The sequence below is a fragment of the Gymnogyps californianus genome, chromosome 6 (genome assembly GCF_018139145.2).
Source record: "Gymnogyps californianus isolate 813 chromosome 6, ASM1813914v2, whole genome shotgun sequence".
Classification (NCBI taxonomy): domain Eukaryota; kingdom Metazoa; phylum Chordata; class Aves; order Accipitriformes; family Cathartidae; genus Gymnogyps; species Gymnogyps californianus.
In genome coordinates this window covers 8566218-8582416 of record NC_059476.1, presented here as the reverse complement: position 1 = coordinate 8582416, position 16199 = coordinate 8566218, and the positions used below count along the sequence as shown (strand labels likewise).

The 16199-nt window shown below is 37.7% G+C and overlaps 1 protein-coding gene across 1 annotated transcript in view; it reads right to left on the bottom strand.

Moving 5' to 3' along the window:
* The window catches only part of HSPA12A (heat shock protein family A (Hsp70) member 12A), a 58048-nt gene that overhangs the window by 36010 nt on the left and 5839 nt on the right, over positions 1-16199 (bottom strand). The window contains exons 2-3 of the mRNA XM_050899095.1: positions 7128-7213; positions 4739-4866 (exon numbers count right to left, since the gene is read on the bottom strand). Coding sequence (XP_050755052.1) covers positions 4739-4866; positions 7128-7213 — 214 coding nt within the window. The remainder of the gene's footprint in view (positions 1-4738; positions 4867-7127; positions 7214-16199) is intronic.

Here is a 16199-nt window from a genome sequence, read left to right as displayed (position 1 = left end):
CAGAGACAGCTGTGAGCATTCTTGTCTTCTCCTCACTTCTCCATCACAAAAAAAGCAGAATGGAAGAACAAGAAACTCGCATTACTGTTCCTCCTCACCCCATATACAAGTACTTTCAGCATGGGAAACACACACTTACCAGTAAACATTTTCTTAAAAAGGCATCAGTGGAAAATCTGCTTTATGCTATCAGATATAATCATAACACAGCTCAAACAGGAGCCAAGTTAAGATCACACAGGCAACTGCATTCGTTATTAAACCACATGTTGATTGCTTTTTTCTAAAGATAGCAAAACACACTTTCATAATATACTACTGCCAAAGTCCTTGTTCTGAAGCACAAAAATGTTGCCTTGTTCTGTGGTACTTGTTTATGTGACATAGGAAGATTATGTAGGTGGAAAAAAAAAAAAATCTTCTTTTCCATTTCACTCTCAGAAACAGTTGAACCAATTGAAAATTAATTGCCCTCCAGACCAAGGCAGACAACTGACATGGAAAACTGCAATCTAAGGGGTTAATACTTGGCAAAGTAACAAGGAACAGGATCTTCTAAAGTGCTGGGAACACTTCAGACCATTCAACTAGATCAAACAGAGCAAAATCTGCCCCTTTTTGCACCAGCAGCAGCGATGGCAGGGAATCACATGTCTATGAATTTACTTTAGTGTAGAGGGCAATTCCACTGCTCTGAAAGCAGAAACAGCATGACGAGAAGTGGAATGATTTCCACCTTCATCCACTCGGAAAAAAACTTTCCTAAACCTCCCTAGTCCCGCTGCTCAGCCCCTGAGCTATTATCAGCTGGCAAGGGCTCTGCTCCAGGTCATTTCTTCTAACATGCTGCTAGAAATGTACTTGGTCAACTCCAAAATCTTTTGAGTAGGTGTTACAGCAAACACATGGTTCCAATGTGAAGAAGCTGGGATCCCACAGCCCATGAACAGAAAATACTGCCTATTTCACCAGATTGTTAAATCCCACACACCCGCTGCAAGCAGAGAGGAGACAGACTGGTATCATTTTCGCTTGGAATCATTAATGATTCATTCTGAGTCACTGGTGGGAAATTCCATAAATAGGATGTGGCTAATAACAATAGTTCTTTATTTTTCATTACAGCTAAGCACATTTTCTCTTTCCAGAATAAGTACACTTAAGGTGCAGTTTAAATGAAGACAAATTGATGCTCAGTAGTATGGGCTGAAATTTTCAAAGCCACCTAGAGACTGGATGTTCACTTCCTGATGGGTTTCTGATGGAAACTAGACACGGTAATTGCTCAGCATGTTCTAAAGTTCTCAGCCTGTATTACTGTTCAGTCACAGAAAGAGCAATAAGGAAACAGAAGGGGAAGTCTGACTTTACCATTTGCAATCAGAGATTTAAAAATATTCCTGTGTGACATCTTTTCTAGAGAGAAGCAGCTGCAAAAGCACGTGCATGGTAACTCCTGGCTGTGACACTCTTCTCAGGTGGAGCCCGAGCCTCACTCCAGTTAGTGGAGGCTTCTAGTCAGTAGGGCTGGGATTTCAACACCTTCATTTGCAGTTTTCTTTCATGGTCCCAATACAGGCAAAATAATGGTACTAATGCTCTTAGGAAAAAAAAAAAAAATATGGAAATGCCTATTAAGAGCATGGACTAATACAAGCCAGCAGTACTCTAGATGCATGTGGGAGATATTTTCTCAAAGCAGGGTCAGAGCTAAACATCTATTCAAGCAGAACCCAAGGTAGATTTCTGCCTAAATTCAGACATACGAGACCAGTTCGTAGGCTGATATAAAGTGGAATAGCTCAACAGAGCAGCATAGACCCGTTTATAGCCACAGAGGATCTGACTGTATATTAAAAGTGAAAATAGAGACAAGAGGAAAGTTAGTGTGGAAAGGATCAGAAGGTTATACTAAGGTTAGAGAAATGCCCTTCCTTACACATGAACCTGGCTAACAGACAGAGCAGAGAGAGTGATCAGTGCAGAGTGATGAGAATTTGATCCAGAGCTGCAGCGTAACAGTCAAGGAAACGAAACAGTGGGGTCATCAAAACGTAGCCAAACACCACTAGGAGTGTGTATGCAGAAGAAAGGCAAGCATGTGTCTGCCAAGAATTACAATCAAACAGGGAAGAGAAGGAAAAGGAAAAACCTGAAGGTTGAAGTAAAGTTACACTGAAAAAAGACCACATTCTCCCTCCTTCCAAAGATAGGCTGCAATTTGCTTCATAATCACATGTGTTTTTCCATTTATTTTTCTGCATTTGTGAATATGCATATAAATCAGCAGGAGTTTTTCAAAACTGTGTAAGACCTCATGTATTCCCTTCAAAGGAGACGTTATTAACTCATTCTACAGCACCAAACTGTCTTTCATTATGGCTCTGGCACTGCCCTGCCCGCTGAAGTGCTTGCTGAACTCATGGCCAAGCTGTTCATATGCATTTACTCACAGTCTCAAGGTAAGCAGAAAATAGCACTCATTGTAACATATACTTCTACTCTGCAACAAGAGCCTGAAGGTAACCACAACTATCTTTACAGAAGTCATGGGGAACTAGCAAGAGTTGACAGGTGTGAAGTATTACCTAAAATTGATAAAAAAGTAACTAATGTTATACAATCAAAGTGAAGTCATTCATTGATCATCTAGAAACACATGCCCAACTCCAAACACATGCTTTAGTCTACTGACATGAGTGAGGCTACTCATACGTTTAAAGCTAAGTATACACTTAAAGAACTTTGTTAGGTCAATGCTTATAAATTCATTTTTTTTGGTACTGGGCATCACAGCAAATAAACACACGGTCAAAAACATGACTTTGTTTGTCTACTAATTACACGACTAGAATCACGACTTTGCTGACACTACACTCAAACTTGGGACTAAAGCCCTATGTGTTCACTCTTTTCTGAAGTACGACCTTCTAAATAAACCCATCTTACCCTTCATTGTGACATTTACAAAAAAGCAGCTTTGTTAAAAGGCAGTCAGAAATCTAAATGTCTGGAAAGGATCAACACTAAGGAGGGAAGGTGGAAAAAATGTTAGGAAGCAAAGAGGACCATGCATCATTGGTATGCTTTATTTTAATGTAAACATTCTCGAGCGCGGGTGGGAAGTTACATTTACTCTGCTGAAATACTTGTAAATTATCCTACATGTAAGCCTCATTATATACAGAGTTTGAACCTCTTAACACCTTCTGAACTACTGAAGCCTTATTTTGATACATATACCATTCTTTTCATTGAATTTCATTATTTCATGAGTATTTATATATAAATATATAAAAATATTATTTCGTAAGTCAGTTTCAGCTCTATCTTCCCCAAAATCCCTCCCTGCCAGCAATATTTATTTTTAAAAAAGATAATAAATCATTCTTGGTATTAAAATATTTTCCATTGTTTGAAATACCTGTTGGAAATCTGAATACATTTCCCCCCCCAACATATGTTCCTCCCTTCTGGTGGGAAATATGTGAATTAATTTATTTCATTTCTTTTTACATCAGTACCTCATATAATATCTACACAGGTCTGAAATCACAATCATGCTACCATTATTACATAAGGAAGAAAGTTGCATTAGATCTCTGAAATACTTTGCAGCCATATACAAACCAACTATGCAGGCTGACTGCACAATCAATACAGTCTGCTGAGATTTAGAGAGCTGCATTCAGCTAGCATCTTTGCTTAGAAAAATTACAGTGTATCACACTGGACTACAGCAAGTTAGTCTTTTTGCCCTTTTGTTCTCAGCATTACAGTGCTGCAAACAGTACATTGCCTACTGCTATAACAGCAGCTTTGTTTAGAAGAACTTCTATGGCTAAGCTTTTCATACATACCTTGTTTATGTCTGAAATTATCTGTATCTTGGTCTTGTTACAATATAGTCATTTTAAGGATACTTTAATAAGAATTGTATAGGATTTTATTTATTAAAAAAAAACTTTTAAAAAAGACTATAAAACACTATAAAAATGGTTTGTAGGGCATTCCTTTCAGGTACCTGCCATAATAGTTTTTGCATTTGTGATTGCGTTAGATTTATAGGCATAGATTTATATTGTGTTGGTTTAATCAAGAAATAAAAAAATAAAAAACCCTACATAACAGCATTTAAAGTCTGTCCCTTACATACACATAATACAGAACAGATTTCACATCAAACCTTAATTTTCACATACATGCCTTTTGATTGCTTATTTCCCAGTACCACTGGTTCATTATCAGAGATTTGATTCAAATTTAATGCTAAAAAGCTTAAATCAGCCAAATGAACTACCAGTTTCTAGGTGCAAGTGACTAAGCGTTGCACACACAACTGTATACAAGCATGATTCCAGGGGACGGGCAGCTCCTGGGAAATACCATGACCCTTAATAAATGCGTAGTTTCTCTCAATCTCTGAGATAAGGGCATCCTGACTTAATAATTATCACTGCTTCCTGAACAATTCTAAATACTCACTGATCCCTCCTTTTACTCATGTCATCTTGTAAACTTAGCAAAATAACAGAGAGAGGACGTGTTCAAATTGATTATTAAAGCAAATTAGAATATAGTAAGATGCAACAAAAAACTATAACCATAAGAATGGTGTACACTGTGGCAACACTAGACAAATCTAGACACTTCAGGCTCCTGTAGAAAATATCTATAGCTACTGCAGACAATCCATCTTACCATGATCGAAAACTAAATGCTGCATTGCAGGCCTTACCTCATTACATGAATACATTCTGGTTCCTTGGTGAAGCTGTAGGCGTAGCCACTGGATGTTGTGCCAAAATCAATAGCCACAACAACAAGAAATAACTGTTCTACAGCATCATCTGCATCAGAGTCCTTCTGTTAAATAGCAGAAGCAAAACAGACACTGAGTCACTGATTAGAATAACTGTAACCTGTCTTATCCTTCGGTATTTCTGCTCTCCGAGACACGCGTATCTCTTCAGTGGAAATAAGGATTTCCCTAAAGTTGCATTTGTGACCACAGTTGATACCAGAAAGCTGCACATTCCAATGGAAGTGGAAATTCAATATACAACTCAATGTATTTGTTGGAGCCTTTTATACATAACCTTCTGAATCGTTTCCTTCATACTCATTTTTTGGAATAGCTATTATCCCGTATCATTAAAACTTATGGCTAAACACTAGGTTATTGGTTTGGGGGCCAGTTTAGGTTTTTTTCCCTTAAATTGGTCAACTGAGGAATAGGTTTATATCCATCAATGTGGTATACTTGGGGCTTATTTGGCGGTTTTAGGAGTTAACTATTTTGAACATGAGGTACTACTACCACTCAAAACTAGCAGAGACAGAACAACCCAAAATACAGCAATAAGCTTTATATCCCACGATAATTATTTATTTGTGAAGAATTTACGTAACACTTATTTTGTAAGCACTATATGCATTCTTTCCTCCTGCCTGTGCTAGAATATGGAAAGCTGTTCAGCTGCTTATAGCGAATTTGAATCCTCCTCTCTGCCTTTTACCCATAATCCTGCAATCCTTGAAAAGCACAGTCAAGGGCAATGTGGGAACATTAACTAGAAGAGGTGGAAGGGTTATGGCCCAAACTGTAATGACACGATATAAAGCACGACATGAATAAACAAGGAATTGTACCACTCCCCGGTATGCCTAACATAAATCCTATATAAAGGAGGAATAAGTAACGAACAGCAAGGAACTACTCTTCACGTGCTGATGGTGGTTAAAGCACTAACAGCAAGACAGGAAGAGAACAAGCTGGAAACACTGGTGGGCTTGGTGGAAAGGGCTATGTGCTACAGGCAGGTAGATAGTGAAGGAGGGTAACACACCCGTCTGCACACACATCATTTTGGCAAAATCACCATGGAACAGACCTGTCAATCTATTACTGTACAGGCCATGTCTGAATCCTCCACCACTGCTGCTCAGCCTGTACTCTCAATAACATTTTGAAGCAACTGATATTATCTTTTACAGAGGAACTGCCAAATGTCCTCACTCTATGAGCAGTGTTCTACCATCTGCTTCATATATCTCCATTATCTCCATGTCTGCTACTTCCAGCACCTTTCTGTTGTACCCCTACATTTTCCGAGATCGTCCCAGAGGCCTGCTACTTACGAGAGTAATAAGGTTTGGTCTCACACAACGGAAGACTTGTTTGGATTCTCCTAATAAAGCTTTTCAACTAGGGCAATACGTTATTTATACGTCTTCCTCAAAGACTTTAAGGAGCAAATCTAACTGAAAGAGGACATAAATTCAACAGTATGACAGAAGTAAAAGGGGGAAGTTCTAGAGTATATGGATAAAGAAGGGAATAAAAGCAAAAATTTATGAGAGCGTGCTCTGGAAATCCTGAAGAGGGATGTTGCACAACTCTGGACTTGATTCAGAAAGCTAAGGAAGAAATCTGACAAAGGTAGCAATGTGTTCTGAACATGATCCCTTGCAATATCAAGAAATACACTATGCATATACTGTGTTACAGATGATGCAGATGATCTTAAAAACAGATGGGACTTAGTTTTAATGGGAGTTTATCAACAAAACGAGCATGATGTACAAGAGATTAAAACACACTACCTTTATGGGACATTTGCTTGCATCTAAAAGCTTACAGAAGTGGCTATTTTCCTCAAGAACCTAAAACAGTTCTATTTTGAGCTTCTCTCTTTCTCTATGTTGGAGAAGATTCTTTTCTCTGGGAATTCAGATTTTACTGTTGAGTACCATATATATCCTTCTTTTATTCTGAACAGAATGAGACTTTTCAGGGGCTGCCTAAATAAATCGGTGATAAAGACAGGGACAGAACTTGGGAACCCTGAGGGTCAAGAAGCCCCTGCATTTGATATAAAAATATGCAGGAGCAAATCTATCAGCTCAGCAAGTAGACAAAAAAAAGGAAAACCAAGACCCCAATGAAATGAATGAGAGCTCTGTCATCAACTCCAGTGTGACCAAAATTTCACTTAAGACTATGGACAGAATAAAAGGGATCACTATGTGAAGAAATGACAACTTTCTAAAGAAATTACGTCCCACTAAACAGGCAGGAGAAAGTAATGTCAACATACAGCATATGTTCAGAGTACATTTCTTACCACAATATGTGATGGAGACAGTGGAGTTATTCCAGGGTCTCCCAAACTTTTGGCTGGTGATGAGTAAGCAGATGTGGAAACTGCATCTGAAAAGAAACAAAAATTCTTCAGTGTCAGTAAGCAGAATGAGTAGGATAGGACAGTTACTTTGCATACTGCTACACTAGTTTCCTGTTGTAACAAATCTGCTAAAAAAGAAAGCAAATTCAACAGCCGCCACGTAAAATATATTTTTTTGCTTTTACAACATGCTATGACACAACAACAGCACTTTTGGCTTTAAAATGTTTGTCTGACCTTCATGACTAACTTCCATTCTTTTGCCTATTACATTACCATGTATAATTTTAAAAGTCTTCCTAAATATATTCAGAAGTCATAGTTGATACAAGCAGCTTGAACGCTACACACTCACGTTAATGGCCTAAGATTTAAATGTATGAATGCAGAAACTAAACACAAGTTGTGAGATCAAAAAAGACAGACTCATTTTAAGAGAAAAAGAGGAGTTGATATCAATTTGACAATGCAGTAAGAATAAGTTGCAATTATTCCATCATGAACCTTTATTCTGAAACTTTCCCAATACTGTCTCTGTTTTTATTCTTCAATACACTCTGCACTGAAACATCTTGCAGCTGTTAATATTACTGCAGGACAGAATCCAGCTGGGAAAAAGGAAAGTATTATTAACAAATCATCAAAGAAATATTTCTACCCTGCATACAATACTGAAATTTCATTTAAAGGAACATACCAAATGAGTGACAAATACTGTAATGCACTATTTGTATTTTTCCTTCTTGTATTTACCCCGTTGATGATAGAAAGGAAATGGCTTATTAAAATAATTAAGCACTGATGACTCAGATGGATTTATATATAATATGTTCTCTTATGAAGTCTGCAATAGTTTATCAAAATGGAATGTAGAAAAGGTACCACACACTCTGTCCATGCTCATATCCCTTTGCCCCCAGATTTAAGCCTTGAGTTTACTGAATTCTCTTCTGTAGAATACAAGCTAATTAGATGTAAAGCACAATTATTTAATAAGTCTCTAAAGATTAATAACCGTAATAAATATTAAATAATACATTCCAACATATTTTTACCACCTACTTGGATGTATCACACAATAAAATGCATATTTATGCATAGCATGTAATTCCTAGACATGACTGACAAGTCAGAGCATTGTTCTAAGATGACACAGGAGCTGTTCTCCAAGAAAAGACCTTAGAACTACTTAATGAAGACTCCTGTTGTTCCTGGTAATCAAGTATGTGTTGTTTCCCAGGGAAGATGCAAAAACTCTGCAGTAGGCAACTATGGCATAATCTGCCCACAGGAAAAAATCTTCCTCCAAATCTTAATATTGCTCTTGTAACAACAGTTATTTGCGTTCAAGTTATAATATGCATGTTCAGCCTGATCTTCAGAAGCATTTGCCGCAGCAAAATATTCACATTTCCTATACAAGTTCTTCAAGAATTATGTTACTCCTCTTGTGGTAAAGTACAAAAAGCCACAGGCCAAACGTGATAAGCACAGAATCTGCTCAGTTTGTTAAGATATATTTGGATCAGATGCTGTTATCAGCCTCAGATGCTGTTATCAGCCTCCTTTGTGCAGTTTCTTCCTCTTTTCAAAACAGATTCATTTTTGTGCCATCAACATGGCATTTTTTGTAGAATTGAAGAACAACATTTCAGCACAGGGAAAAAAAAAGAATTAGTAACAAAACATGTTCCTCGCATCCTGCTGTCATTCCTGATTGGACCTGAACCAATACTTGCTGAGCAGACCAGGACATCGCAATACTGACTCAACATCTTTGGAAACTGGTACATTTCCCCCACTTTGGATGCTGGCTTTAAAGCACAAAAATGTAGACATGAAATCACTATCTACGTGTTTTCAGTGTTTCTCTGTTACTAATTCTTTTCATTACGTGTTTCAGCACTCATGTTTCAGCAAGCTATTTTCCAGCCTGTCTTCAGTTATGAGCCTGGGTGTACCTTGAGAAGTTATTTATAGCTCTATATGCAACTCAGAAAATCCTGTGTGACAGTATACACATTTTTTTGTCTCTCAGAGAGCAGTGATTAAATAACCAGTGAAATATTCATATTCATCCAATGCAACTTTGCTAACTTGGGTGGTGTTCTATCAAGAATTTATTCAACCCAATTAACTTGTGATAATCCAGAGGTGTAAAAAGTATACAAGGACACTCATTGTATCCACAAGTATAAAAATATGTACTAACAAATAAAAAATCTTAAGCAGAGATCAGAGGTCTGTCTTAGCTACCCGTAGAAAATACTACTTAAAACAGAAAATGGACTTAGATATTTTCATCGAAAAATCTTTAAAATCAATTGTTCATTTCAGTTTCAGAATGCTCTTGAAAATTTAAGCATAAAGGCTGGATTTGTGGAAGGGCTAACTTTTTCTAATTCTCATCAACTGCTCCATTCTGCTGGAAGGTTAAGCTCTTGGTGATTTATCATTATTTTTTGACCAGAGGAAAAAAATCCTTCCAAACCCATGACCATTCTGCACTGTATTCACTGCTGGTCCTGCAAATACCCAGCTAACCAAAATAATTCTACAATGAGTCCTACATGCCACCAGCCTAGAGTTTTGTTGGGTCAAGAGAGGAAAATCATGGAAGGCAATGCTACAACCTCTAAAGTAGCAAACTAAAATTTTAACCAAAATGTACTGTTACAGTGATTCTGTAGAGTTGCTATCATGCTGGCACAAGCAGCAGTTGCATTACATTGCAATTCATTTCATGAGACTACTAACTACTTGTGTGCAATAACTGGGGCAGCCATAATTGTTATACTGTAACTCAGCTGTTAAAAGAGGCCCTGACACTACCGGAGAGTTTGCAGAGCTAATAAATGAGTAAGTGCAGTCCAGAATACTGGGAAGTTAAAAAGTCATTTATGAGAGCAGTTGGCATTTACAGAAAATGGCTTGCAAGCCAATCGCCCTGGATTTAATGCCAAGAGTTCTTCTAACAAGCAGTGAAACAGTTGTTAAAAGCAAATGAAATTAGGAGATTTGTAACATTATACTATCTAACCTATCTAAACTGAAAGATGTTAAAATGTACTTGGTCCATGTGGGAGCTTTAATATTTTTGTTGAGTTAGTGTTTGCTTGGGGAAAAACGTGCATGTGCCACAAATTTTACAACTGTGTTTGAAGAGCGGTAAATGCATGGATATCCAGGATATTTAAAATCTTTTATTACTAAAATAAGATCGGGGGGGGGGGGGGGGGGGGGGGGGGGGGGGGGGGAAAATCTGTTCCAAGCCAGAGAATGGGAAAAGAGTTGCAAGGAACCTGATTTGCAATCATTCAACAAAAAAAGGATGCCTAGCCTTTACGAGTAAATTCCTCTTCTTAACAATTTAAAAAGATGTCCTGGATGGTATCATGGTATTTGGAACAGTTCTTAAAAGCAGGATGACTTATTAAGGCTTCTGTAACAAAAAATACAATCAAGTAGTCCCTCACGTAGCTCAAGTTCCAGCTTTATCTCCCATGTTTACTAAGGGTCTCCCTCTGTGTCAAACTACACACTATGAAAAAAAACATATAGCTAAACAGCATGTGTTAAATAAACAATTAATTCTTGACAATTTGCACACCAAAATAAGTGGAGGAATCTGATTTAGAATCCAAATTAAAGTAAGTCTTCAAACACACCAATATTTAAAATAATCTTTTTTCTAAATATGATGCAGACTTCTTCAATAGAAATTCTTTAATTTACTTATGAAACAATAATATGAACATTAACCTGTAACATGACTGTCTATATCAGGGGTTTGGATAATTTACCTAAATGTGTATAGAATGAATTTGACCACATCATTACAATTTCTGACTTCAGTCCTAACCTAAGCAATCGCCAAACAACAACTTGTGCATTTTCAAGATGACCAGAAGAGGAAGGGAAAATAAAGACAACTCCCATTTTCAGCATTTTTTTTTAAACATTCAAAGGGTCCTACCCGAGTTGCAAATGCCCAAACAATTACAGAATTGGTGAAATTATGAGATCAGCAGATAGTGTATTAATAATGAATCATGTCAATTATCATATTAGCTGAAATTGCTGGTTTAGCAGATTTAATTTAAATTATTCCTTCTTTTCATCTAAACACATGCAAGAGTTTATTTTCTGTGGTTTCCTGCAATAGCTAATCAGTTTAGCTTTTTCTGTTTTTCAGTAAATGATCAGCCACATTCTAGATTTCAACAAAACGCAACGAAGCTGATGACAAAATGCAACAAAGGATTAATCTTTAAGTCACAGTATATGGAGTAAAAGCAAAGTCCAGAGCATTTATAAAAACTTAGCTGATGCAGTGTGAACCTTTCACTGATTTTCTAATAGATCTAGAGAGCAGGACCAAGCTCGTTATTTAATTAGAAAGATCAGTTAATGGCAGCTGATATCCTCTGGAAGACTATCAGTCTGTTCTGAATATTTGGGAGCCCCTACCACGCATTCTTATTCAGGACTGGATAAATGAGTTTCAGTGAACCACTGAAAGTATCAGACATGGACCACTACAGTCCCAGATAATCGGTTTTAAGACAGTAGACTTACTTACACTTGCTTTAGGAAAGATGACTAGCTAAACCTCACAGTCACAAGTCACTGAGGTGGTACTAAAACAAAAGTTTTTTTCAGCAGCTACACAGAAATCTTCTCTTTTCTATTAAATTCAGCTTTTATTAAATATTTAACTTTATATAATTCAGCTACACCAGGCATCAGCAAAATTTTCTTCTTCACATACTAGGGAAATTGCTCATTTCAACAGCGAAGCAGCATGTCATAGCAGTGGATTCTCTGCTAAGAGAAGGTTCCCTGCAACCCAAGTACCACAGACAACAGATAAGCTAAAGTTTTTGCAAGCGTGCGTTGTCTCCAAGTAAGAATTTAACAAGACAAGTAAAAGCAGGAATTCAGGAAGCAGGATGTGCTGCTCAACAGCATAAAGCACAGAAATGCAGTCAGGTCAGGGAAGGGGGGAAATTTCTGACTATGTCTCATGTCATCAGTTTATCATATGGAAAAGAATTTAAAAAAAAACCAACAAAAAAAACCAAACAAAAAAGTAATAAGGTATCAAGCCCCAAGTCTGCCATCAGAAACCCCAACGTGGACCTTTACAGACACATTCTGCAGTACTTTAGAGTCATGCCTACAAAAAAGAAGGCTTGGCCAGGAAAGAAGTGTACTTTCAGAACTTTCACAGACCTCACTTCCAAGTGATGGTGAAAGGGACTCATCATGGTCTGGATCTCCTACAGCTGTTTTGCAAACCAGAAAATAGACAGCATCACTAAGAAATCACCTCTCTGCAGGAACATGCCTGAACACTAGTGTGTACGTTATATCCCAATCAACGTATCTTAAGTTCATTTCTATTTCTATCCTGCCAGAGTGGCCACAAACCCAACACTGGCTAATTAAACTCTTCTCATGATTTTCTGAATCAACAATAGGATCAACACTATTCCCTATTTCAGATCATACTTCTAGCATTTTAAGAAGTGCTTTCACAATAATAAGTCATTTTTTTCAATCCATAATATACAATTCAATGAATTCCATTCATTGTGCCGATCTGAACCTCTGGCTGAGCCTGGGGAGCCAGTGGGAAGACCTTGATACCACACCCTTTTCCAGGCTCTCCCAAGCTCCCAACTGAGAATGCCTGCAGTACAGCACCTTGCCTCAAAAGGAAAGCTGCAGTAACTCTTTTTGATTTGTATAATGCATATCCACTGTTCCATATGCCAAATCTGTTCAGCCTCTCAGTTATTTGTAGGCTGATGAATCAGATGCACACAGTAAGTCAGGATGCATTATACCTACTAAAAATGGCACTATTGCAGCCGATCTTTATGGCTCCAATAAATCCAAGTTAGCTGAATTTACTGTGTACACGTTGATCATTTTCACAGACCAAACACTTGCACATCTCTGATGGCCATTTTTCTGGAATTTGCAGCCATCCAGCAGCTGGTGAGAGTGACTGCTATATGTAGCTATGATCTCAGTCAGGTTGCTGGTCATACCAAAATCTTAGCCAAATTCTTCATTTTCCATTCAGGCAATATCTCTGGATTCAAAATTTAAAAAAAAAAAAAAAAAAAAAAAAAAAAAAATGTACCGAGTCAAACATGGGTATGGGGCAGCCATCAGGCAATAAAAGAACAGAATTAAAAACATCGTTTTTCATTCAAAACATTGTATATCATTTTGAGCATCAAAAATAATTTTGCCACAAGCAAAGCTTCCTAATGATGTTTGCACAACAGGAAAAGAAGGGTTTACCATACTGGTACTAGCTGGCAACTGCTGCACTGATGAAGAACACCTTATTCAGCTTTTCCTATTGCTGACATTTTGCTTTGCATTAAGCAGAAAATGTCACAGCATCCAAATGTAACATGACAACCTAGAGCATTTTACTGTAAATACAAAGATGGTCTTTGAAAATAATTATAGAACAACAAAAAAAGAGACGGAGAGAAGCAAATACAAAAAACACTTAAAATATTCTTATGCGTAATAAAAAGATCCCATATTTCGTATCAGAAGTAAGAACCTTCTGTTTCTACTGAAACCAATGACACCACTGCTATTACCATCAACGGAATCAGAGTTCTTTGTTTTAAAATGCCAGTAGGCATCCAGCTGGTTTGTTGAAGACTGCAATAGACTTCCCTTCCATGAATACGGCCATAACTAATCTCTGATACAAATCCAAGTTTCCTGATACCCTTTCATAATAATTGGTCACCCAAAGAGCTGGCATTCATTGCATTGATACCAATTAGAGCACAGTCATTTCCTAAGTAAAAAATCTCCCAATTCTTTGGATAAAATTCTAAAAATAAGACATGTTCCTCATTACAACTTTGACCTTTTTCATTTATGCTTTTACATTGTCTCCCATCATGATTATAGTTTGACTGGAGGAATAGCATTTCCACTATGCTATCAAGCTTTCTAAGATAATTTAAGCTTTTAACATTATTGTTAAGAGTATCAAAAAACAGCCCCAGGTTCATCCCATCACTCACTTCATGGATAATATTCATTTTCCTGCACCTTACCAGCAAAGGGAAAGCAAAAGACAGTACCTATTTTCTGTGAACTCAATTTAAGATGAAAGAAACACACAAGAACTTGCAATAACCTTCTGAAAATGCCACATGGGTTACATTCACTTCTCCTCCTTCTGACAGGACGTAGGCTAAACTATTTTACCTAGATTTGATCTGACCTCGCTAATGCTTGGTAAGCTGGACTAAAACAGAGCTACCACATTCCCACGCACACTTCACAACTGGGTCTGTAAAGCCTCAGCCAGATCCTTACCAATAGCTAAGTCTGCCCTTAAAGCTGCCTTAAACTCAAACCCATTCACCATCTACACTGTAAGGTCTTAAATCCAGCTCCACCTTGAATGACCAGAGAGCCTTCCAGCTTTTGCGATCAGTCAGCTCCCCCTTCCCTCCCACTCCTGATGCAGTTCCAACTTGCTCAGAACCTGCTCACACCCCAGAGCCTGGGGTTTGGGGAACTCACCAGTGGTACCTTGCAGTGATCGCTCTCTTCCTAGATTCCAGCTCTTCCACACCCACATACTACTGCCAGGAGAGACAAAACTGATCCTGGTTTATATGTCAGAGAGGGCAGGCTGCATGTTGTGATAAAGGTGGGTTAACAATAGATTTCACAGCTCAAAGTGGTAGAGGACAACTCTCCAGGATCTTTCTAAATATTCCACGTAGTTCTATAGTTCTATAATAGACACCTTTAATACAACACTAACTAACCTTCTCTTCCTTCAACAAGCTCTTCTATGAACTTGCTTCCTTCAGGCTTCCTTGCACTATTTGCCCCTGTGCAAACACTGTTTTCCTATATGAATCATCTCCTCCCTCCTTGCTTCCAAACAGAAAGACATAAGGAACAGAAAACAAAACACAGATGTGCAGAACCCAGGTTCTGTGAAAAGACACCTTCCTAGAAAAGGTTTCCTGCTGCTTCTCCTTCATCGTCATGTCTGTCATCATCTACCTCATCTTTTCGGTTCACTGCAAGGTTGTCAGGAATGGCACTAATAAGATCATGCTCTAATTCCCAGGACCACACTCATGAAACAGAACGTTTGTGATGCAAATCACTTTATTTGGGAAAAACACCATCTACCAGCTGAGGGTGGTTGGTTTTTTTTTTTTTTAGAAAGCAAGATCAAAATATTACAGAGTTATAAAATTCCTGTTTTACTGCAAGTTCCTATTTAAGAACCATCTCAAGATGCAATTGTATCCTGAAAACAGCGCAATCCTAGATTTACATTTCTAGATCAAGATATTCAAAGGAACATCATTCATAGACTGAACAAGAATTACTGTTCAGCTTTTCCACACCAGGTGTCCAGCACACAGGAATAAGAACACTTTTGGGGGTATTTGTTTACTTAGAAGGCAAAAAAGTTACTTAGTTATCAAGCATTCCTAGATTCGTGAAGTATCTTGCAATGCATCAAGCTAGATGAACGCAGTGTCTCCTTTTTCTTAAAGCATGAATTGAAAAAATACTTGAAAATGTTTGTCATCTTCATTTTGACAATCTTCAGGAATGCCAAACATGATTCACACATTTGTAGAGTCTTGACAAGAGAAAACAAACCTCTCTCCCTCCCTCCCCCCCCAAAAAAAACAAAGAAAGAGGGATACAGGGTAAAAAGAATAGCCAAACTAGAATAACCATTACTTCTCATAGTAGTCAGCATGAGTGATGCTATATATAAATTCCTTGACATACTTCAAGGCTATTAAACCCGATTTTGTTCAAAGATGGGAAAATAAGAGAGTATTAGTTGTTGCTAAACTGCAAAAATTGGTATCACATTTGACAATTCATTAGCAAAGTCATCTGCGAATCCATAGTCTATGGCTATTGATTTAGCTTCTGAGTGACACTTTATAGCTAAGTCAAAAGTAAGTTTGTATT